General features: G+C 39.1%; 1 protein-coding gene across 3 annotated transcripts in view; it reads right to left on the reverse strand.

The window, feature by feature from the left end:
- Positions 1-25,743, reverse strand: part of ADAMTSL1 (ADAMTS like 1) — a 288,623-nt gene that overhangs the window by 169,933 nt on the left and 92,947 nt on the right. For all 3 annotated transcript variants that reach the window (XM_058168823.1, XM_058168822.1, XM_058168821.1), the window contains exon 4: positions 23,991-24,227. In XM_058168823.1, the coding sequence (XP_058024806.1) occupies positions 23,991-24,227 (237 nt within the window). The remainder of the gene's footprint in view (positions 1-23,990; positions 24,228-25,743) is intronic.

A 25,743-nucleotide genomic window follows, 5' to 3' on the forward strand; every position in this document is an offset into this window, starting at 1 on the left:
AGAGCTCTACTAAACACAGGTAACATCAGGGTTGCTGTTCCTGCAATGAAAGGGCATTATTACTTAGGTAACAAATTGTCTGTAGAGCCAAGCTAAGGATCCTGTTGGCATATTCCTTGGGCAAATGGTAGGAAGAACCCTTCCCTTTGGCGTTTGGGTTTGGAGGTTGTAAGTTCAACCTCCATGTTTCCGCTGTTAGGTCAAGTCAGGCCAGGAATGCTTGTGGACTTCATCTTATGAGTGCAGTTGCCTTTGATGATTGCTGGCTGGATCAGCTTCAGGTGCTTCAACACTCATATCTTCTCTAAATTCAATCTCCTAAACTTTGCTGAAGATGTTACCTAGCTTGGTAATGGAAAGTTTGGACACCAACCCACAAGCTTGGAGAAGGAACCTTCACCCTCACTCATATCTCCCTCAAGCTGAAGTTTATCCAATATTTCATTTGAAGTTCCAACGATCGCCCCCTTGCCACTTCAGGGGCTTGGCAACATGGCTGCATTTATGGCTCCTTGCATCCCCCTAAGTCATGTGACCATGTTTTATAACAGTTTTGCTGAAAACCAGCACTTTTGGTTTTATGGCAAAACCACACAACATATGGAACAATGGGTTTGCTTAATGACCATAATGTTTGCACTTACAACTGCCGCATTTGCTTAACAACCACTGCAAAAAAGTCATAAGATCAGGTCAGTCACATGACTTGTTTTATGACCATTGTGACTTATGACAGTAATGATCAGGCTCCATTATAGTCATAACATGTGGACTACCCATACATCTCTCTTCAGACACACAGAAATCAGACCTTGGCAGAAAGGCAGGCTTTCATCAACGTGACAGAAACAGCGTTGGGCCCTCACAATGCAACCTCAGCCACATCCATACTTGTGTGACTTTATTATTTAAATAAACTAAGCTGATACTTCGAGCGGTTTTTAAAAGTTGGCGTGCACGAAACAACTTTAGCATTTTAAAACAGTAAGAAGATGAGTAATCGTCAAGACTTCCTATGTGTTTCATGCTAGATTGGAATTTACCAAAGGAAAGCGTTCAAAGAAGGAGTCTTAAAACATTGCAATGATTGTCCTGGCCCTGAGAATTAGTGGTTTAAAAGGATTAATGAAACACAAGAAGGAAACAAAATTAATTTCCTTGGCTTGCAAAATTCCTTCTCAATCCCTGAAACACAAGAACTCTCATTCCCGATTACCACAGGTTTTATGGTTACCATAAAAACAGCTCTTCTGGTCTAGAAACCTCCCAGCAGGTGTTTCAGTAAAGATTGGCAAAATTAGTTTTATATATATATATACACAGTTTAAATTACGGATAGACAACTTATTTGCATCCAGCTCTGAATTAGAAAATGCTTGCAGCATGCCTAATCCTGACCAATATGGAAAATTCTTTTATTCTTTATAGGATTGGATTTTAAACAAACTGGGAATGTTTGAGAAAGCATTTTCCCAAATGACACAAGATTTGACTTTCAAACTTCTCAAACATCCCAAAGCAGCTTTAAATATTCTAAAACAGTACAAAAAATACTTTTGTCCTAAAAATGTATTTTAAGTCCAAACAAATTTAGAAATTAATAGCAATATCAATAGCACTTAGACTTATATACCGCTTCACAGTGCTTTAAAACCTCTCTAAGCAGTTTACAAAGTCAGCATATTGCCCCCAACAATCTGGATCCTCATTTTACCCACCTCTGAAGTCTGGAAGGCTTAGTCAATTTTGAACCTGGTGAGATTTGAACTGCCAAACTGCAGGCAGTCGGCAGTCAGCAGAAGTAGCCTGCAGTACTGCACTCTAACCACTGCGCCACCACAGTTTTTTGAGAGAAGCATCCTTTTTAAGACAGTAAGAAAATTATTTTAAAATTTAAAATTTATTTAAAAGTCAAATGCGTTAGAAACTCACTGCTTCACTGCTTCCCAATGAAACAAGCATGGTTCTCGATAGACAAGAGAGGCAAAACCTGCTAATGTTACACAGCCAGTAAATTTATGAGAACATGTACTCCTAAATTCTATATCTAACGCATCAACATACTGGAATATTTCTGTTATTCTGCCCAGGAATTATTTGTTCACAGAAAAAATAAAGCAACTGACCTGATGTTTCGGAAAATATAAAACAGTCGTCAAAATAATGAGCATGGAAGTATGTCTATAAACATTCTTCCTTTCCTAAGCCTGAATATTTGCAGATAAAGTTGGCAGCAGCTGTTTCAAATGGAAGAAGCAGCCTGCCTTTTGATGTCATAATTTACACCCATGAGTCTCTATGGATGTTTAACCCTTGGGGGAACTTGGTAGTTGTCTTTGCTTTTAATGCCTAACCTTTTAACCCTCAAAGGTTGTAAGTTGGAGGATGATATTTCAGTGTCTCTTTTTGAAACTCATCAATATTTCTTAGTCACAGCTGTAGCCCAGCACAGAAAACAAAACCATTTTTGGATTTGGTTTCAATTTATTGTGGGCTCAGTATATAAAATGTTTTGATTAGCACTCCTTTAATGTTTATGTAATAAATAGAAACTAATGAAGGGGGAAAAGAGAAGCTTAGATTCCATGATGAAGAAAATAAGTCATATATAAGACCATGAAAGAAAGTGTACTACCAAAACCTCTTCTATGCTGGGAAACTACATGCCAAACTGAAACATGGGTAGGGCTAAATAGTTAATGATTGCTGTCTGTTAGGCTGCACTATCTAAAATAGCATCCAGTGGTGGGTTTCTACCAGTTCTACTTGGTTCAGGTGAAAAGGTAGTGGCAGCGGTAGGAGGCTCCGCCCACCTGCCCAGATGTCATCATAGATGTTCGGCGCATGTGCAGACACGGTGCATGTGAGCGAAGTGAGTGCGCATGCACGCTCACATTTGCGAACCGGTAGCAAAGGTAAGTGAATCTCACTACTCATAGCATCCCACCCCCAAGTACATCTGGTACACTTCACATATATGTCCCCCATAATCCTGTGCCAACTGCTTTATTAGCTAAGGATTATGGGACTAGAAGGACAACACATCTAGAGATCAGTGGACTGGAAAAGGCTGATTTAAATTGCAGAGTGGGTAACTAGGTTACCAGTGTAGTCCTCCATTCACTAGAGAGAATGTAAAAAGTAAGCTTTTAATCCAAAGAAACTTTAGGCATGAAGGAAGTCCAGCAATACTAAATATCTTTTCTGCTGTGTTCCCCCCCATCTTTTGTAATACATCCATCAAGTAGCACCCTCTGAAAACATGTCCACATGGCGTTAGCTAAGGATTATGAAAATTATGCCAGCTATCGTATTTCAAAGTGTGAGGCCTTAAGCTTCCATGTGCTACGATGGACTTGGCTCTCTTCCAGGGTCCTATGAGAATATCTCAGTCTACCCAATGAATACAAGTTGCATGATAACTCCCATATTATGTGCTCCCCCTAATCTCTCTATGAAAGAAATACAGTTCTGACATCTTGGTACATACATACGATACCCAAATGCAATTCAATCGATTCAAAAGTGGGAGTGAACAGTATATTTTCTGCCTATAAATTTTCCTAACTTTAATTTCTTACTTGTATTTTAGCTTGAAGATTTCTACTCATATAGTTTTATTTCAGGCGTTTTTCATCAGCACTGCAAGGCATATGCCATACGTCTGAGATGGGGCTACACTGCTCACTCAGATTGACTTGTCTTGGCAGAAGTGTGATTACACAATAAGACACTACTCAGCTCACAACATGTACTGCAGTAATTGATAGAACTGTACCAAAACCTCATCCCTTCCAAGAATAGGGATGAGTTATTGATAGAACTGTATCAGAAGTCCTACTTCTATCAGCGATTGATAGAACTGTACCAAAATCCATCTCTTTCATTTCCAGGATAATGATTAGAAGCCCAGAAGTAATGCCAGCTTTGGATTCAGCAATAGACCCAAAACTTTACAGAAAATTTGTGACTTGCAGTCGCAAGCATGCATAATAGCGAAAAGGAGTCTTTATCAGACTACTATCTCACGGTCATAGCAAACTTGTTTATTTCAGTCATTTCATACACCACTTGCATAATAGCAAAAATGGATTTGTTCTGGAGTAATGCACTAATGAGACTATTACAGCAGGCAGGCGCAAACATGACTAGAAGTAAAATCTATAATTAACTTTTTTTAAAAAACAACACCACCAAAACCTTTTTTTAAATACCAGTTTTCATTTGTATCTTATTTTTTAGGCCATGAGCATAAAGGAGAGTTTAAAAAAAGTAAATATTTCAACAAATGCTTAGAGTATTTGGTGCCTGGACTTTAATAGGCTGCTCTTGAAGATGGTGATGACTGTAATATGATGAAAAATGACAAATATAATTTCAAAAAAGTGTGGTTTGATATGTAAGAAGAGAGGAAGAAATAGAAGAACAAAGAGGTGGTTGTTGGGTTTGGCTGTTCAGCAGCCCAAGGATTTTTTTCCCACTGCTATATTTTAATTCCCTCTTGCTGTTTCTTTCATGCTCTCTCCTTCTTCTTCCCATCCTCCTTTCCCTCCCGACTTCCAGATAGTTCAATTATTTGTGGGTCACTTGATTTTCTTCAAGCACTGATCGGCAAGCTGAAAACCAAACCATTGAAAAGATAGGAAAACGAATCAGGATTTCCCAGGCATTGTGCCTCCAGCTAATATTACAGTTAGGAAAGTTAGGGCCGTGTTCCTCTCTCAGTTTGCAGGAAAAATGCTGCAGGTGGTCAGTCAATCAGAAACACGAGGCTGCCAATTAGGTCTGCAACATGAAAAAATAGCAGCCCTGGTTTTGATCTAGTGATATTTGAGATATCCTCGTTTATAATCCCATAACCCTAACCTGAGAAGACGGAATGGCTGTGGATATTTGGACCCCCTGGAGACAAAGTTCTTCCAACTTTAGTTCTGGGTGGGGTTGAAGAACCCCAGCAGACCTGGTGCGCAATCTGGATTTGTGGCTCCTGCTCAAAGGAGCAGATGGCAGCCCTGACCAGGAGGATCTTTGCACACCTTCAGGTGGAGCACCAGTTTTATCCATACCTGGATCAGGAGGCCTTGTTCACAGTAACTAATGCCCTTATCACCTCTTGTTCAGACTACTGTTAAATGCTCTACGTGGGGCTGCCCTTGAAGATCATTCAGAAACCTCAATTGGTGAAAAATGTGGCTACGTAGGTAATAAATGATGCCAAATGTCTAGCACGTGTAACACTGCTTCCACGTGAGCTGCATTGGTTACTGGTCTTTTTCCAATTCAAGGTGTTGGTGGCTACATCTAAAGCCATACATGGCTTGGGACTGGGTTACCTTTGGGATCGCCTTTTCCCAAGAGTCTCTACCAGCCCAACCAGATTTAGCAGAATAGGCAGGCTGCAGATACCGTCAGCCAAAGAGTATCAGCTGGTGGGGACTAGAAGATGGCTTTTTTTGGCTGTGGCCCCTGCTCAATGGAACATACTCCCTCCTGAGATTAGTATGGCCCCAATCCTGTTAGTCTTTCATAAGGCTCTAAAAACCTGGCTGTGTTCCCAAGCTGGGAAGGGTCTACAACTTGCAGAGCCAACTTGCCACAGCCAACTCACTGCAGCCAACTTGCTACGGTCAACTTGCTGTGGCCAACTCGATACAAAACAATTCACCACGGGATAGGAGTTACACTAATATTGAAGAAATAGTCAAACAGAATAATGAAAGAAAGGATGCCAAAGGAGGGACAAAATAAAATGTGAATGACAAAAACTAAAATATTTTTAAAATTATTTTAAATAATTAAATTGAATTCTTGAATTGCCCCACAGCGAGTTGTCCTGCAGCGAATTGACCATGGCAAGTTCCCTGTGGCATATTGGCTGCAATGATTTGGCTATGGCGAGTTGATCGTGGCGAGTTGCCCCATTCCAGCCTGAGGCAAGGCGTTTCTTGGCTGTATTGTTTATTGCTCAAGTATCCTGGCTACTATGTACATTTATTTTGGATATTTCTATTGTTTTGTTTTAAAATGTTTTTAGTATTTTGACTGTAATTTTTTTTTATTGTAAGCTACTCAGAGTCATTGACTGAGATGGGTGGCTATAGAAATTGAATAAATGAATAAATAAATAATCCTTTTACTGAATATTAAATAATCCTTGTTTAGCTTCACAAAGAGAAGTTCTTAGGGGAGACATGATCGCAGTCTTCTAATCCTTGAAGGGCTGTCACAGGGAAGAGGAAGTCAATTTATTCTCCATAGCACCTGAGGGCAGAGAAGCAGCAGTGGATAGAAGTTTGTCAGAGGAAGATCCATTTTGGAAATAAGGAGGAATTTACCGACAGTGAAAACAATTAATCAATGGAACAACTTGCCTCTTGGAGTTGTAGGTTCTGCATCACTGAAGGTTTTCAAGAAAAGATTGGAGAGCCATTTGTCTGGGATGGCATACGAATCTCTGCCTTGAGCAGGGGTTTGGACTAGAAGATCTCCAAGATCTCTTCCAGCCCTATGATGCTATATAACTGAGAATCAGCACTGCCATAATGAACACAGTCTAGGCCAGGGGTCTCCAACCTTGGCAACTTTAAGACTTATGGACTTTAACTCCCAGAATTCCTCAGCCAGGCTGAAGAACTCTGGGAGTTGAAGTCCACAAGTCTTAAAGTTGCCAAGGTTGGAGACTCCTGGTCTAGGATAGCAAGAATGGCTTGAATAATTCTTCTCTTTCATTGACGGGAGAACAGAGCATGCCATTCTTTGGAAACACCACTTTACCTCAGAGGCCAGAGATGTTCCCAGTCAAAGCAGTCATCAGTGGGAAAATACAGCTCCTGACGGTGAACTCTTCAAATTAAGATACGCTATAGGTCTTGAACTGGATTGCCCTGCTTTCTCAGCACAATGTTCTGTAAGCTGGTCTTGTCATCCCAGAAAAGGGAAACAGAACGAGATGGAAGAATGCAGCCTTTCTTTTCCACAAAGGGATAATTTCGATGTTATTTGGGATGCTACCAGATGAGTCAGAAAGCAACAAAGCTATGTTTGTTGGCCAAATATCCCATGCCAAAGGCCATCATCAGCAACAAGACGGTTAAAATACGTCTGCCAAGATCCTTACAGAATAAGGCTGAATTACAGAAATGGAAATGATACCTACATAGCAGCTGACAGCTTGGAACATGTTTCTGCCAGACTTCTTGCCTTCCGTTATTCAAGATTTAGAAAATACACGCAATATTGCCACCTGAGAGACCACGTAGATGAGAGATTATGCAGAGCAGTGTAAGAAATGACATGTATTTCAACATCATATTACAATGTATCATTGTAATGTTAACTTGGCAGGAACATCATGAGACAGTCACTCCCTATTTTATTAATACCTGTATATTCAGCCCTGCAATTATACTTAATTAGATTAACATCTTTTTTTCCAATCTGGAGAAATAATGTCATGATATTTTATGTACCACATTTTCCCCCACAAAGTATAATTTAAAGGGTAAGCCATGAAACTGCCACCAAGTAAGCGGAACTGATTTATCTTCTTGTGCACACTGATAAATTAATTACAATTTAAAGTATCTACCCACCTAAAGGCAGCTGCTTTTAACTTCAAACATAAGCATGTTACCTCCTTTTCTTCTGAATGTAGCCAGAAGTCTGGTTTGTTTTGATGCTAAGCTGGTGGGTGGTCATACCCAAAAAAGCAAGCGTTTTGCTACGCTCACTTATAAATTGTACAAAAAGCTTTACAAAAACGTAACTCGATACTTGTAATCCTGCCCCACTAAACAACCTTGAACAAATAGAGATAAAAACAGTTGCACTGTGTTGTCCTCAAGAAGAGAGTCCAAAGAGAAGCACAGAAATACAGAAATACCCCAAAATGTACACTTAATGCTGATTCACTATGAAAACAAACCAAATCTTATGATTATCCTACAAACTGAATCAAATACCGCATTCATATAACCGAAGCCACATAATATACAACCTAATTAAGCAACTGGTCAAATTTATCTTTCAAGTGGAACTGATGAAAATCATAGATATTTAAGTTAATTTTTGAAATTCGATAAGCTAACTAGAATAATAATTACTGATATTATTCCAGGTTCTGTCAATTATAACCATAGGAGATGGATTCCCATCTAGGTTTAAATAGGTTTAAATAATGGCTCAGTGGCTAAGACACTGAGCTTGTTGATCGAAAGGTTGGCAGTTCAGTGGTTTGAATCTCTAGTGCCGCGTAACAGGGCGAGCTCCCGTTACTTGTCCCAGCTTCTGCCAACCTAGCAGTTCAAAAGCACATAAAAAAGGCAAGTAGAAAAATAGGGACCACCTTTGGTGGGAAGGTAACAGCGTTCCACGCACCTTTGGCATTTAGTCATGCTGGTCACATGACCACGTAGATGTCTTCAGACAGTGCTGAAGCACTGCCCCCCAGAGTCGGGAACGAATAGCACATATGTGCGAGGGGAACCTTTACCTTTACCTTTACTGGTATCATTTCTCTGGGCATTGCAGAGCTTTAAGCTGTGCTGACCAGTTGCCAAAACCATACTGGCTACATACTGTATTGTAAAATGTTCCCATCTACCTGGATCGTAACTGGGTGAAATGAATGCTGAATGAAGCGGTTTGCATTTTGAAAGGGAACTTTTAAAAGAAGCCTTATTTTATGTTCACTGGGAAAATGAAATGGAACTGGAAAGGTGAAGTACAAATTCTGCAGTAACTAAATAAGCAATTTATATGTTCTTTTTTTAAAAAAAGTATTCAAAAACATATAAACATATAAACCATTAAAAACTATGTTTTTTAAAAAATGTAATTCTCTTGAACTTTAATTTTTACTCCACCCTAAAGATGAAGGGTTTGAGACAAAGATACACTGACTTAGGTCCATTCCATTTGGAATGCCACAATATGTACATGAGGGTATACTATTCCTTCTTCCCAAATACAGGTAGTCCTTGACTTAACAACAGTTCATTTAGTGACTGTTCAAAGTTACAACAGTACTGAAAAAAGAGACTTATGACTGTTTTTCATGTGATCAAAATTCGGATGCTTGGCAAGTGATTCATATTTATGATGGTTGCAGTCTCCTGGGGTCATGTGATCACCTTTTGTGACCTTCAGACAAGCAAAGACAATGGGGAAGGCAGATACACTGAATAAGCATGTTACTAACTTAACAATTGCAGTGATTCACTTAACAAGTATGGCAAGAAAAGGTCGTAAAATGGAGCCAAATTCACTTAACAACCGCCTAACTTAGCAACCGAAATTTTGGGATCCATTGTGGTTATAAGGTTTTTTTTAAAGTTTTTTATTTTTTTCAAACATACAAACAAACACACAATACATTTTTTTCTGAACAAAGTATTGGCCGAGTCAAAATTTGTACTGCTTTTAGTTTTCTCCAACACCATTTTATATATTTCACTTTTCGCCATAAAATTCTTTCTCTCCAATTTTGTGGTTGCAAGTTGAGGACTACCCATGAAGATGTGTCGTGACTGTATAAGCAAAAATGAGGAAAACGAATCCACTGTGCAGAAATCAGAACGGCTTGGAAATACCAGCATGGAAGCTGAAAACAGAGAACTCTCGGGCTTAGGGGAGAAACTAGAGCAGGAGTCTCCAACCTTGGCAGCTTTATGACTTGTCGACTTCAACTCCCAGAATTCCTCAGCCAGCATGCGCTGGCCTAGGAATTCTGGGAGTTGAAGTCCACACATCGTAAAGTTGCCAAGGTTGGAGACCCCTCATCTAGAGGTTAAAGAAGATGAGACCCTCACTGCTCAGATGCTACAAGAAGCCCAAAGTAACATGGATGTACTGACAAAGCATTCCTCTGCAAGTTAATAAGGGCTCTTTTTAGGTGCTCAGTGAAATAGGAACTCCCCTGCTATCTTGTCCCTGACCTTCACCAGAAGGAAAAGAAAGCTTATATCCATCCGTATGTCAATTCAGCATGCAATGCTAGGAGTTCCTGTCTTTTGTAGTATCCCTGATCATCTGGAGGTAGCATGTCTGTTTACAAGGCTCCGTAAGTCAGCTCCAATATCTGTATAAATGTTCACAGACTGGGAAGGAGGGAAGTGAGTGTGATTTGCATCAAATTCTTCCACGCAATCAAGACAAATATGAAATACTCAAAGAGTCAGCCATTTAAATAAGTAGCTGAAAATCAAAAGGTTTTAGTGGAAGACCCACACTAAAACAGGGATAGTCAACGATAGTTGGGCTACATTTCAAAGTCAGCCAATCTGATTTATCCCTCCCAGACTAAAGACTACACTGGAATACAATTATGTGCCTGTTTTGCTTCAGTTCTCCACAGCAAAATACAGAGAAACAGTATCTGAGGGCTAAATGGAATTATTAAATAGATTAAGAGCAGAATTATATTAAGTTAATGGAAATCACAAGCAGATTGATACACCATAGAGTAAAATGCGCAAAAGCCACAAATGAAAATGAAATTTCAAAAATAAAAAGTAGTTTAAAAGCAGAGAATGAAAATAAATTCTTTTCATTTTGCTGGGACACAAGGGAGGGGTGAATCTGTTATATGCTTATTTTTCCAATCTAAAGGTTATTTTAAAAAAACAGGAACAATTTTTAAAATCTGTGTATATTCTATGTATTCTTCCTTTAAAAATGTATTTTGTATGCAATTTTAGTAATACTGGTATATTCATTTTACAGCTTTTCATTTTGTGCATTTATACTTAGGTATACTTTTATATAGTGTTTTTCCTAATACACACATTTTCTATATAGTTTTCTAATATATTTATTTTTTATATTCTTGTTTAACAAACTGAATCATAAAATTCAGTCTGTCTGACTCTCATGTCATCCCACTTGTACAATCTGCATTTGGACTTCTTGACGGTTGTATTGGCAATAAACAAAACTCTTATAGCCCATACCTTATCCTATTGTATTTACTCAATTTGAATTTTCCTATCATTCACTATTTTTGTATTTTTCCAGTTTTTGCATTACAATTAGTCATTGTAGTATTGCTTCTTTTCATGTTGTTGCATCTTACATGCTTCACAGTTTTCATATAAGTCCTCAGTCACTTTTTCCATTGAGTTTATTGTAGGTTGTACTGATTAGAAGCATGATGCATTTCAGACATGGGATACTCTTTATATATTGACTAAAGCATGCCAATTCAAATCCACAAATTAGAATTGTGTATGAAAGGCTTTGAGACAGAAAGGATTCTTCACGCTTTCTTTCTCTCAAACTTTAGTGCATCTTCCTTTTCCTGCTGTCTGTTGTAAGAGTATACATTTGTGGGGGTGCCTCAGGGCTCAGTACTCTCTCTGCTCCTTTTTAACATCTACACGAAACTGCTGAGTGAGATCATCCAATATATGCTCTTTGACCGTCAACATGCTGATAATATTCAGCTTTACATCTCCATCCCTGGTGACCCAGGTGATGCTACAACGGTTGTTTTATGGTCTCTGGAGGCTGTGGAGGCCTGGATGGGGGATGACAGGTTTTAGCTGAACCCTAAACTCTAGTCCCTTGCCATAGGTCTTGGTAAGATGGAGGGGCTGTGGGTATGCGGAGCCTCAAGATCTGGAGCTTATCTTTAGTTTTGGATGGGGTGGCACTACCCCAGACAGACCCAGTGTACAACTTGAGGGTTCTTAATTGCTTATTTGTAGCCTATGACTATCATTAAGTGTTGTATAATTAAGTGTTAAATTTGTACCCTATGACTATCACTAAGTGTTGTAAGTGTTGCACCTTGATGAAGGTATCTTTTCTTTTATGTACACTGAGAGCATATGCACCAAGACAAATTCATTGTGTGTCCAATCACAATTGGCCAATAAAAAATTCTATTCTATTCTATTCTATTCTATTCTATTCTATTCTATTCTATTCTATTCTATTCTATTCTATTCTCTTCTCTTCTCTTCTCTTCTATTCTATTCTATTCTATTCTATTCTATTCTATTCTATTCTATTCTATTCTATTCTTCTGGACTCATAGCTCTGCTCAAAAAGCAGATGACAGCCATGGCTAGGAAAGCCTTGGAACAGCTTTGTGTGGTGTGTGTTAACTGTGCCCTTTTCTGAATTGTGAGGCCTTGCATTCAAACACTGGTCATCTCTCATGTGGACGTGCTTTACATGGGGCTATATTTGAAGAGTTTCCATAAGCTAACATTGGTCCAAAATGCAATGGCATGGACAGTTTTGGAGGTCCCTAGGGACCTCCAAAGCAAAGATAGTACCTATATGAATAGGCACCTTGATTACAATCCCAAAACACCTAGAACATCACCTGTACACCACTGGCATTGACAAAAAGGCATAAAGCACCATTGTTACACAAGCCACACTGACTTCTGTTCTGATTCTGGATGTAATTCAAGGTGTTGGTGATTATCTTTAAAGCCCTCTATGGTCTAAGTCCAGAATATCCTTGGAACCATCTTTCCCAAGTGAGATTGGCCCACCCACATGTGCTGGCAGAAAGCACAGCGGATCCCATCAGCCAAGGAATTTCAGCTGGCGAGATCCAGGAGGAGAGCCTTTCCTGCAACAGCATCTCCCCTTTGGAATATCTTGCTGCAGGAGGTAAGATCCACCCCCTCTCTTTTAGCTTTCAGAAAAAGACTTAAAACTTGGCTATGCCAGCTGGCACAGGGTCCTGAAGGAGGAGCTGATGGCCGTTGGCTCCAGTTTTAATTTTTTTGTCATTTTAATCTGTTTTTACACTTAGGATTGTCTGGATATTTGTATATTTTATCACTCTGGAATCTGCTCAGAGTCATCTCAAACCACAAAATGGGCGGCAAATAAATGTAATAATAACAAAACCAGAATTGAGAAGACAACACCAGACAGGAAGTGCTGCCTCTGCAAAGAAGCTGAAGAAACAGTGAACTACCTTTTTAGCTGCTTCAAGAAGATCGCACAGACTGACTATAAACAATGGCATCATAAAATAGCAACAATGGTGCACTGGAAGATCTGTAATATCATTTGCCTGCGAGCAAGAACTGGTGGGACCATAAAATAGAGAAAGTAATAGAAAATGAAAACTTCTGGAACTTTAGAATTCAAGCAAACATGTACCTGGCATTTAAGACCCCAGACTTATCAACTGTATATTGGACATAGCAGTACTGAAAACAGCAGAACAGAAGAGAAAGAACTGAAGAAGTTAACAAAATGCAAAGACCTGGAAATAGAAATAGAATAACTGTGGCAAAGGAAAGCAAAGATAGTACCTATATCAATAGGTACCTTGACTGCAATCTCAAAATATCTAGAACCTCACCTGTACACCACTGGCATTGACAAAATCACCAATGGTCACTTGCAAAAGGTAGCTTTACTTGGAACAGCTTACTTCCTGCGACGATACCATCAAAGATCAACATCTGCCTATCCAAGGTCTTTGGCAAGGACTCGATAGATGGCTAAAAATGCCAAATCCAGTCTGAATATCTGGTTGACCACACAATGAACCATAATAATCAGAATATAATGCTGGTGTTCACTAAATAGTCAATCATTTCAAGCAAAAAGGATATTGTTATTTATTGGGCTATACTGAAGAAAGATTTAGCTGAGCTCTTCTCACGTTCACATTGAATAGATTTGCATTCAGTTTGGTATATTCCATTTCTGTTTTTAAAATTTCAAGTTCTCGATTTATGTATCCCACATTCCATATTGCAAATACACATAAAAAAACCTCTTTTAATATTGATACCATATAATTCCTTGTGGCTTGGTGAGGGCACATCATTACTTCCCTGATCTACCCAAAGGTTCTATTTTCTAAGAGTACTGTGAAAGCTGAGATTTCATCATCTGGCACTACAATTTGCCTAATACTTCAATCATATCTACAAAACTTTCTTGACAGATACACAGAAATAGGCTGCCCCAGCCTTCTTCTAAAAGGGTTGACTTCGTTCCCTCATACCCACATTTGGTCTCACTCTCAGATCCTACATCCTAATAGTATATTTTTATAATAATTTTTATTAAAGTTTAAAGATGCCAAGATAAAAAAAAACCTATTACAAACTATATATATATATATATATTTGTTTTCTGAGATTTTCACGGGTGTTTGTATGTAGGTCTTTGGTTAGTCGGGTTTTCTCCTGCGTAAAATTGGAAGTTTCTTGGCGACATTTCGATGAAATCTCATTCGTCATCTTCAGGCTTCAGCTTCGTGCTTCTGGGAGCAATGTGTGATTGCAGCTGTTTCTTCCTTTTTAACTGCTAGTGGGGGTTTGAACTGATTGGGTAAACTGAACTGACTAAAAACCGAACTACACACTCTCAGTAACATACTAACATCCAATGGATTCCAGAGAAATAAGATTACCAAACTAATCCAAAAAGAACCCCCCACTAAAATCTAGACAGAGAACAAGAAAACGGCACAGCCCTCCTCCCATATATAAAAGGCACCACAGACAGAATCAGCAAGATCCTCCACAAACACAACATCAAGACAGCGTTTTGCACAAACCGAAAAATATCCACCATCCTAAGAAACCCCAAAGACAAAATTGAGTTAGAAAATCAAGGAGTATATGAAATCCCATGCACCGCCTGCCCCACCACATACATTGGACAAACCAACAGAAGAATAAGTGCACGCATTGAAGAACACAAGAACTCAGTCAAAAAAGAGGAACCAACTTCTTCCCTGGTCCAACACCTTAAAGCCACAGGACACGATATTGACTTTAAAAAGACCAGAACTATCGCCAAAACTGAACACTTTAACAACAGAATAATCAGAGAAGCCATCGAGATAGAAAAACGCCCACCCAGCATGAACAAACGAGATGATACCTCCCGCCTACCAGCCATTTGGAAACCCGCCCTTATTGACAAATGAGTCCCTAACACGAGGAATGACACCGGACCCACACTCACGAGGTCCACACAGGATGTCACCACCACACATCCACCCAGAAAGCACACCCAAACCCACACTGATCATGAAGCACGACCAAGGACCAGAAGCCAGACCGCAGCTGCAACATTAGCCATTTCAAACCCCTCCAATCCATACATGCAGCAGACTGACACCCACTATGAAGATGTAGCACGACCACGACCACAAAGCCAAACAACAGCAATGCAGCTCACCAGCTCAAATCCCCCTGCAACTCAGACTAATCTGAGCACAACCAAGCCCCCACCCAAACAGGACACACACCCCAGCCAATCAGAGCACAAAAAACCCTCAGCCAATCAGAGCACAGCCAAGCTCCCACCGAATCAGTTCAAACCCCCACTAGCAGTTAAAAAGGAAGAAACAGCTGCAATCACACATTGCTCCCAGAAGCATGAAGCTGAAGCATGAAGATGACGAATGAGACTTCGTCGAAACGTCGCCAAGACACTTCCAATTTTACGTGGGAGAAAACCCGAATAACCAAAGACCTACATATATATATATATAAAATTAATCATGCAAAGAAAAAAAATTAAACAGCAAAGAAATATATACAGTGTATATAGAAAGTTCACACACCCCTGTTAAAATGCCAGGTTTTCAGATATAAAATAATCAGATCAACATAAACCACTTCAGAATTTTTTTCACCTTTACTATAACATATAAGCTGAACAATTCAATTAAAAAACAAACTGAAATCTTTTTTTGGGGGGGTGGCAGAATAATGTGGCTGCATACAGATGTACACCCATAAAGGAATACTTTGTAGAAGTACCTTTTGATTTTATGACAGCAGTTGAGTCTTTTGGGGTAGGATCAGGGGTGAAATCTACTTACCTTCATTATCAGTTCGGAAGTGCACACGCCGCGCGTATGGTCACTTCGCTCACGCATGTGTGTCACATGTACGCGCAGACCCTCTGCGCATGCACAAAACCTTTCTGCGCATGTGCAGAGGTTACAAAACACATTACTTCCTGGTTAAAACCAGGAAGTAATGACAGCTGAGTGTGTGGGCGGAGCCTTGCACTGAGATTGCTACCGGTTCTCCAAACCACCCGCCACGATCTCTACCAGATCGGGAGATCCAGTCCGAACCGGGAGCATTTCACCCCTGGGTAGTGTCCTATCCACATAGCACATCTTGTCTTGTGAAGCTTTGCCCCCTCTTTCTTGCAAAAAGGACTTTAAATCTCTCAAATTGCAAGGATATCACCTATGCACATCCCTCTTCGGGTCACCCTACATATTTTCAGCTGGATTCAAACCTGGGCTATTCCAAAATTTTGATCTTCTTCTGATGAAGCCATTCTTTTGCTGATTTGGAGGCATGCTTTGACTTGTGTTGAAAAGTGAAATTCCTCTTCCTCTTTAGCATTTTAGCAGAGGTCTGAAGGTTATGTGCCAAAGTTGACAGACAGTTGGAACTGTCCATAATTCCCTCCACCTTGACCAAAGTCCTAATTTCAGCTGAAGAAAAGCAGCCCGAAAGTATAATGTTGTCACCACCATCCTTTACTGTGGCTATGGTTTAGTTTAGTGATGCATAGGGTCGTTTTTGCAACAAACATGCTTTTCGGAATTACGGCCAACCGTGGTCCAATCAGACCATAACATATTTTTCCACATGCTTTTGTCAGATTTGATGATGGCTTTTGCAATACATAATTGGGCTCGGACATTTTTCTTTGCAAGAAAACGCTTCTGTCTTGCCACCCTACCCCATAGCCCAGAACTAGGAAGAATACAGAAAATTGTTGTCAGGTGTACTGTAATACTCAACCAGTAGTTTCCAGAAATTCCTGCAGCCCCTTTAATGTTGCTGTGGGCCTCTCAGCAGCCTCTTGGACCAATTTTCTTCTTGTTTTTGTTTTTTTTTCCCATCAATTTTGTACGGACATCCAGTTCTTGGCAGTGTCACTGTTGTGCCATATTTTCTCCACTTGTTGATGACTGTCTTCACTGTGTTCCACGATATACAGTATCTAATGTCTGGGGAAAAATTTTGTACCCTTCTCCTGACTGATACCTTCCAATACTGAGATCCCTTTTATGCTTTGTAAGCTCTTTGCAGACCGTGGCTTTTGCTGTAAGAAGCAATTGAGTAAATGCCAGAAAAATCCTACTAGAACAGCTGACCTTTATATGGTCTTGAACAGAGTCACTTTAATTTGATGGCTCAAGTGTATACTATTCTTTACTATCAGTTTGAATGTGATTGATTAATTCTGAACATATCCCTACTTGTAAGAAGGTGTGAACACTTATGCAGCCATATTATTCTCTCATACTATCACAAAAGATCTCCTTTTCTCATATCCCACCTGTTATCTATTAAAAAAATTATCATCATCCAGTCCTAATCAGCAAAAGTCCATTAAGAGTTACCTGAAATTAAACACATATTTTTTAATCTCAAACCCACTCTATATTCCTTTCCTTTCAACTCAATAATTTATGACTTCCTCTATATCTTGCCTATAAATAAATCATTAAATTAAGTAACTCTCATCATTCATTCCTGGTCTGCAAAAATCCAATGAAAGTTACCAGAAACAGTAACAAATATATTTTAACCTTGATCAAAGAAACCTAGTTTATATTCCATATCTTTTTAGGTAAAAATCTTTTACCTAACCCTATTTTGCACCTATTTTGCTGGTATTATCAGTAGATCTCTTGACAGGTAAATGAGCCTAAGAGTTTTCTGGAAGTTTGTGCTTAAAATATAAATATTATGTTTAGGGATTACAATTTTATCCCTACGAAAAATTTATGTTTTTGGGAAATTTTGCTGTTATAGTTTAAGCATACATTATGTAATCCTGGAATCATACCAGGCAGAAAAATCAGTGGAGATGATCCTGAGGAAACTAGATAGAAGCACTAATGATCACATAAATATAATCTTAGGAAAGAGTAAAAGTATGAGAAAGTTTAGACTGACTTCTCCTGGATTTGCTGTATAGGTAATCCTCGATTTACGACCAATTCATTTCAGTGCCATTCAAAGTTACACTGAAAAAAGTGACTTATGACCATTTTTCACACTTATGACCATTGAAGCATCCCCATGGTCATGTGATCAAAATCTGAATGCTTGGCAACTGGCTCATATTTATGACGGTTGCAATACCCCCAGGGCATGTGATCACCTTTTGCGACCTTCTGAGAAGCAAAGTCAATGGGGAAGTCAGATTCACTTAACAACAGTGTTACTAACTTAACAATTGCAGTGAGTCACTCAACAACTGTGGCAACAAAAGATGTAAAATGCGGCAAAACTCACTTAACAATTGTCTTGTTTAGCAACAGAAATTTTGGGCTCATTGGGGTTGTAAATCAAGGATTATTTGTACTAGCCATTTCTATAACAAGTAGAACCCTAATGGGCTCCTAAGGTGCAGAAAGATAAACTTACAAACTGAACATATTGGCTCAAAGTTGATCTGACAAGGATCAATTAGATTAGAAAGACGAGGTAACCGACTTGCTTAAATCTCGAACAGTTTGTATTAAATACCTTGGCAATTTATTCTTATCCCTTCTAGAAGGCAAAGTACCATTTTTCTGAGGGAATGTACAAGACTCCCACAGGCCCAAAATAAACACTAAACACTATTCGAATTAACGAGAAAGGAACTTGGTATTTCCTCACTCCAAACAGATCAGTGAATGCTTTTTGAGGTTTGGCTGAGCTGTGTGGCAAAAGAGCCATGATTCTTTTCATTTTTTTGCACAACATTGTGAGACTGGCTCAAGGCATCAAGTGTATCAGGATATGGGAATCATTTGGGGTTTCCATCTTCTTCCGATCATCCTTCAACATCCTTCCTGCTCGTCTGACAGAACCACACAGGCATGCACAAGCCACAAGGCATTTAGCTTTTCAATAGGTTGTGTTTTCCTACTAGTGGTGCTAAAATGCCACAATCCATGCAGTAGGGATGCATGCCAGGAGGAAGAGAGGGAAAGGAAACCCAATGGGCCTTGTTGTGTGTGTGTGAATTTTTCCTTTTATGATTCTTCCTGGCGAGGAGTCTTATTTTCCATTAGAAAAGGAGTTGTGTTATATTGCGTTTTTAAGAACTTGACCGATGCAAGAACAAACTCAGTATCCAGATATTTTCAAGAAGTTAATTGAGGATACTTTTGATAAACTTACACTTTTGATAAAAGGCTGTACTCTGCAAATCTATGCACTAGAAGGGGTCAGCTCAGGGCAACAGGGTCTATATATCCTCCACTCACATCTTTGCACAACTTCCAGATCTAACATGTTGCCATGAGAGCTTGTTATTTGAACCCTTTTGGGATCTGGACCAGTTCATCTGAACCTGAACTAAAATTTGTGCTTGTGGGTAGATTAGTATTTTTTTTAACTGGCTTTGTTATTGCTTCAATACATAGACCAGCTCCTGAAAGTAAGCAAATCCTTGCTTAGTGTCTGGCCACTTTAAACAAACAAGCTTTGGTATGAACCTGGCATTAACTCTTCTAGTTAGTTTTTACCAGGATCACAATCCTTGTAAAAAAACCTCCTAGCTTTGATTTTTCCTGCTGACACAAGCAACCAAAACCTTACTTCATCTTCCTTTCAGATTATTTTACCATTTCTCCCACAAACTTGAACCCATTATTGGAAATACTAAATGAGAGATGCATCTTCCTCTGTATATAATTAGACTTAATGGTATTTATCAGGGGTCCCCAACCCCCAGCCTGGCCCATTTGGAACCAGACCGTGGAAGCAGTGGGCGAGCGTTGCTTGCATGCACAGTTCCACTTTCATGAACAACGGACATATGTGCTTATATGAGAAGCTCCATTTATGTAAGTGGCAAGAGCACATGCCTGATGCTTGTGCAAATGGAGATGCATGAGCAAGCACGCCCCTGCTCCTTGTGCAAGACCATCCTCCCGCAGCCACTGCTGCCATCGGCAGTTCACAAAGCCAGAAAGGTTGGGGACCACAGGTATGTATGACAATATAATGTAAACTCCATTCTATAATTCTGTACAACATCACATCACAACATAAAGACATATCAAATGCACATTTCATCATTTGGGGTCATCAGGTTAGAGAAATCAGATCAACGGAGTGAATTATATTTTTTTCTATTCCTCCCAATTCTCAAGGACGTGAATACAAAAACATATGCTGTCACAAAGGTTATTCTTTATTAGCATGTTTCTGTGGAAATATTTTGTCAGAAAGGTGTGTCCTGCAATTAGATTATAAAGACTGACCAGCCTTTATGGTTGGGCTAACAGTTCCTCAGCTAATTAGATAATTAATGTACATCCAGATGTACATCTTGTGCTAAGCCTAAGCATTTTGGCTAAATGGGAAGGGCAAGTTAAATACACAGTCCTCTTAAGTGTCTTATTAATCAATTGCAAAACAGCTCACCAGGGCCTTGAACTATTCAAATCAAATTTTTCCCCAAAAGCCATTTCGGTATCTTCTCCTGAAATCAAAGAGAGAAGTCCCTGTTCCAATTCATTATTAGCTAAGCTGTCCATTACGGATCACATTCAATTAAGCCTAAACATCTTTCTTAACAATAAAGATATTCTTTAGGTCAAAAGATCATTAAGAGAAATAAACTAGAAATAAAGAAATAGAGAGGAGATTCCGTTCAAAGGGTAATAAAACGTCAAGTTTTATACAGGGTTATGGATGAGCAAAACTATGAAATCTGGAACTGTTCCTTCAGAAAACCTCAACAGTGTTAGCTTCTTAAGCTGCTTTTTAAAAGCTAGGGTACATTCATATGTATCCTAAAGCTTGGAATTAGACATAGATAAAATAATTCCACAATTATTACAAATTGTGGCACAAATATAAGTGAATGCAGTCATTTGGATAAAGTTGTTATTTATAAAAAATACAATAGATACTGGGGTTTATATACATAATGATGACAGCCATTGCAAACAATCCTTCTTTCTTTAACCTAGTTATCAATGGGAACTGAAGTTTCCATTTCTCAATACTTCCTAGGAATAATTGTTCACCATCCTATTATTTCACTCAATTCCAGAAAACACTCCACTGTCAAGATGTGGCATCTTTTTGGGAAAAGTTGTTCTAGTTAAATAAACAGTTGATTAAAACATGAATGAATGAATGAATGAACGAACAAATGAATGAATGAATGAATATGGGCGTGTGTGTTTGTGTGTGCGTGTAATGAATGAATGTTTGTGTGCGGGTAACATTATTGTATTTTTCATGGTTCCTCCCTTGATCCAGTAACTTCCCATCTTTAAACCCGGGGTGTCAAACACGATGTCAGTGATGGCCCCATCAGGGTTGTTTTTGCCTTTGGTGGAGGGGATGAGTGGGGGTGGCGAGGGTGGGGGTGGCCAGCTCGACATCAAGCTGCTTGAAGAGTAAAAAGCCTGTGGTGACCTGAGCACTCTGCCAACAAAAACAGGCCTGCGAGCTCCGTTTTCTGCTGTGACAGCCTCCTGCAATCCTTTGCCAGTGAAAACCGTATGGCCCTCGTGAGTTCTGTTTTTGCTTGCAGAGGCACCGCAGGCTGGTCCTTCGCTGCTTCCAGGGTGACCCCGCCGGTCAGTTTTAACACTCTATGGGCCTTGAGTTTGACAGCCCTGTTTTAACCCATCGTCACTAATTTTCCTTGGAGGAAAGAAAAAATGCTTGAGTTCTAGATCAGAGTTTTTGTTCCAGTTTGTGGCCAGTATAGTCAGTATAGTCTACAATTTTGCCCTAATATACTAATGTGATATCAGTATTTCTCTAGATTTCCTGCACTGAAATTATAAAACTAAAGGTTATTGGGGGATAGACATAGATCTTTATTATATGCCAAAGTTAGGACTGTGCATGTTTCAAAAATAATTAGAAAGGTTGGTCTAATATGTTTGCAAAGATTAACACCTCTCAGCTATTCATTAAGAAGGCTCTGCTTTTTCAGCCTCCAGGTCAGTTTAAAAAGTTATGACATTTAATATGAAGTTACTTTTTTACAAACTGACATGGAAGGCTGGAAAAAATCAGGTCCATTTCATTATCGAAATGTGCACAGCCCTATTATCTATAAAACTAGGATTTCCTGAAGTGAAGGAGCCTATAAAACTTGGTTATGGTAAGCAATCTCCAAAGCAATGAATTTTTTTTTTCATCTCTTCACCTGGTGTACAGGTATGCTTGCTTCTCTCATGTAGCCCAATGTTTCTGTCCCGATTTTTAGGAAATTACTACTCAAATAAATAAGTTTTATCTGGTATCTGGAAATGGGTGCTATAAATTCTGAGGAACACCTTCACTGATGATATCAGAGCTACATGAGACTCTAATACATAGTAAGGTTGTAGAAGTAACAGGGCCAGAAGTGGTATTTAGCCGGTTCATACCAGTTCGGACGAACTGGTAGCGGGACTGTGGGTGGGCCCGCCCCCGCCCCCCTGCTCTGACATAATGCCATCCTATTTAGCCACATTTTCGAGGCAGTGCGCATGCGTGGAAGCAAAGCACATGCACATAAGATTGGAAGCATGCATGGAAAGTGTGTGTGAACGCAAAGCGAGCATGCGCACGGCAAACTGATGATAAGAATTTGTGAAACCACCGCTGAACAAGGCCTTCCTAAAGCTGTAGACATTTCCATAATGCATTTGTTCCAAATACTGTACTAATAAAAAAGAGGACGGGTAAAACTCCAGTTTTTAAAAACATTCTGGATTAATGCAGCTCTTGTCAGTTTTCTCCAAAGATATCTGTCTTTAAGTGTTATTCTTCATGAATTAGTAGAAAAGTATGAGGGCACAGTATACTGCACTGTCTTCACTACTGATTCGTATTTTGCCAAAAGAAGGCAGGCAGTGTTGGTTTGATACTGGACAAATTAACTAAGAAACTGGCTTTATTTATCCTCCTGTGGACATCACCTGCTGGAAAGAGAAGCCAATACTAGTCACTGTTCTTAATGTTTCATGAGCGGAGATAGGTGAATGTAGGCACGTGCTTAGAAAGGTTATTGTATGCACCTAACAAACTGCCTTAAAAGCAGATCATAGGTGAGGACTATCAGGTTATTTCTGAAGAAATGCTAAAGCCACGTCCCAAAATAGCCCACAGAAAGGTCCCAGAGATGATGGAAAGATGGAACAGAGAGATTGTTCTGTCCTCAACTAATGTCAAGGAAATGGCAGCAAGTAGGAAAAATGGCACAGGAGTGCGGCAAGAGTAGGTCCTCCCACTGTTTGTCAGAAGCAGTGGCAGAACATGATTCAACTGACCTTCCATGCAGCACGATACTAGTGTTCTTTTTAAAGACCCAACTTTAAAAAAAGGTTTATCATTCTTTTAGTAGCAACAATTGTGCCAAAAGAAAAGGAACAATGCTATTTTAACATTGGGATAGTTTAGCATCCCTTTTGGCTGCTTTAGGCTGGGGATGAGATGAAGGCAATGTCATGAGAAGGCCAAGTCATAATGGTCCCAGGGATCATGGCACCAAAATCAGGGGCATGACTCTCATCTCAGTGGAGCTACATGAACAAAACATTACAGAGCCGAGAAAAAAATTGGAAATGTAAGTAACCAAATAAAGGATAAAGAAATTTGAAAGTTATCAATTTAAATTATCATCAAATCCATGACAGAAATAAAAAAAATATAACTGATTCTGGAAGTGGCACAAATACTTTAAAGACTAGAAAAATAAATGGCACATTAGTGGGAGGGCAGAACTGAGTAAACTATGGATAACCAGTTTATCTGGGTAGTCTTCGTTTAGTGACAATTGTGACCATCAATTCAGTTGCTAAGTGAAGCAATTGCTAAGTGAACCATAGTTGTTTATGATCAGCTTTTCGCTGCTTTACAAAGCAGAGGTCATAGATGTGAGGATTGCGATTTTTCATCACAATTGTAACTGAAAGTCATCGTTAAATGAGGAAGTCACTAAACAGGGACTACTGTGTAAACTGAAAGATGGAGAAACCGGCAAAACAATGCATTCCTTACCTGGCACAAGCCGCTAATGCACATGTCCAGTGACTCAGTGTAACATCGTGTTCCATCCAGGACTTTAGGTGCCAGTTCCACAATAAGGTTTGTCTCCTTTGCCTGGCACCTCAATGAACACGGGTTGTCAGGATCATTAGGGATAGGAAGCCATTCATAAAACTGTCCCTGATACTTGACATCGTTGTGTGCTGAACACTGCTGGGTACGAAAATCACCTGCTTCTGGAGGGCAATCCTAAAAACGAACAGAAAAAGGTCAAAAGACTACTATTATACCATTATACTACTATTCTGTATAATGTTCTTTGATACAGGTTGGAAGCAACAATAACTTCAAGAAAATTGAACCTTGAGAAATGCATTGATTCCCTTGTGACCAGTGCCTGTCCTTCTAGTAATAAGTTAATTAACCAGTCTGCAGAGAAAAAAAAAACCTTGTTCACCAGTGGCAAACAATGGTACTCCTATCTTTGTCTGAAGGGACATAGAATCATCAAGGTGTTTCACGGCACTTTCACTAGACATTCATGTGTAATAGTATAAGTTTAAGCATGACTAGTGAGAAGAAAATTGCCCAGAATTTGTCAAGTTCCTCTAAGAAAACAGGCAAAGGGTTGCGGCTTATTTAGCACCGAGAAACAACTAGAAGTGAATAGCAAGAGAGCAACAATCTAGTTACAGCACAAGAAATGGATTGCAGCTACTCTCACAAAATGCTGCCTGTCCTTCAGTATTTCTTCTGACTTCGCAAAAATGAAGAAAGACATATATAGACCTAGCCAACTTTTCTTTTCCTTTGAAAATGAAAAAAAAAAAAAAGGAGGGGGGAAGAATCATGAAAATTGCTTGATTAAAGTATTTGTTTATTTAAGCATTCTTTGCTAGCTTTGCTTTCCAAAAGGACCTAAACTAGCCAGTAACGCAGTATGAGCCAGAAAAACACTATGTATATTTGTGTTACTTCAATCTAACACAAGCAGAGTTTTACAATCCACAGCATCAATAACTCTTCATTTTTTTAAAAAAGTTTTTTTCTTACTATTCTTAAAATTCCTTTTCTTAATCTACCAGGAGAGGTGCTTTTGGATGCAACTTAACTTCTTTAATCTGTGCTAAATGTTATGCTAATATTAATAAGGACTGCCCAAATATTTTGGTGGATTGTTTAAAAGAAACCAGAGAGAACAGGATAATCCAATTTTCAGTAGCCTTGAATACTATGCATGTGCCACGGACAAATACAAAGTGTACAGAAGTAGTTAACCATTTTATTTGGTCAAAGTTTAACCCATCCTTCATTGTACTATTTTAATAGAGACGATCAGTGAATACAATATTTGACTTGCTAATATTTTCAAAGCATAGAACGTTCACTGTTCATGTCTACTTAAAAGTATATTCCATAATTGAATTTAATTAAGTATTCAGTCCTAAAATAAAAACTATTAACTTCTTTATTGATAAGTTCAGATCTTGTAAAATTGACATGGTTGAAAATTGCTTCTGGCAAGTTAACCATAAATCACTTTAAGCCACTTAGCATATTAAAAAATAATCACTTGCTTCTCCATTCAATTCCATTTATTACTGTGACTTCCTTTTTCTGGGACTTATATTAAAGTGATCCTGCAGTAGCTATAAGCAAGTAAGTTTTCTAACAGTGTTTATAGCCTGCCTGATCTCATTTGTCATTTGTCCATGGCACATACAGAACAGTTGGCAGAGTCTCCTATTCCTCTCAATTTTGTCTG

The sequence above is a fragment of the Ahaetulla prasina genome, chromosome 2, assembly GCF_028640845.1.
Source record: "Ahaetulla prasina isolate Xishuangbanna chromosome 2, ASM2864084v1, whole genome shotgun sequence".
Taxonomy (NCBI): Eukaryota; Metazoa; Chordata; class Lepidosauria; order Squamata; family Colubridae; genus Ahaetulla; species Ahaetulla prasina.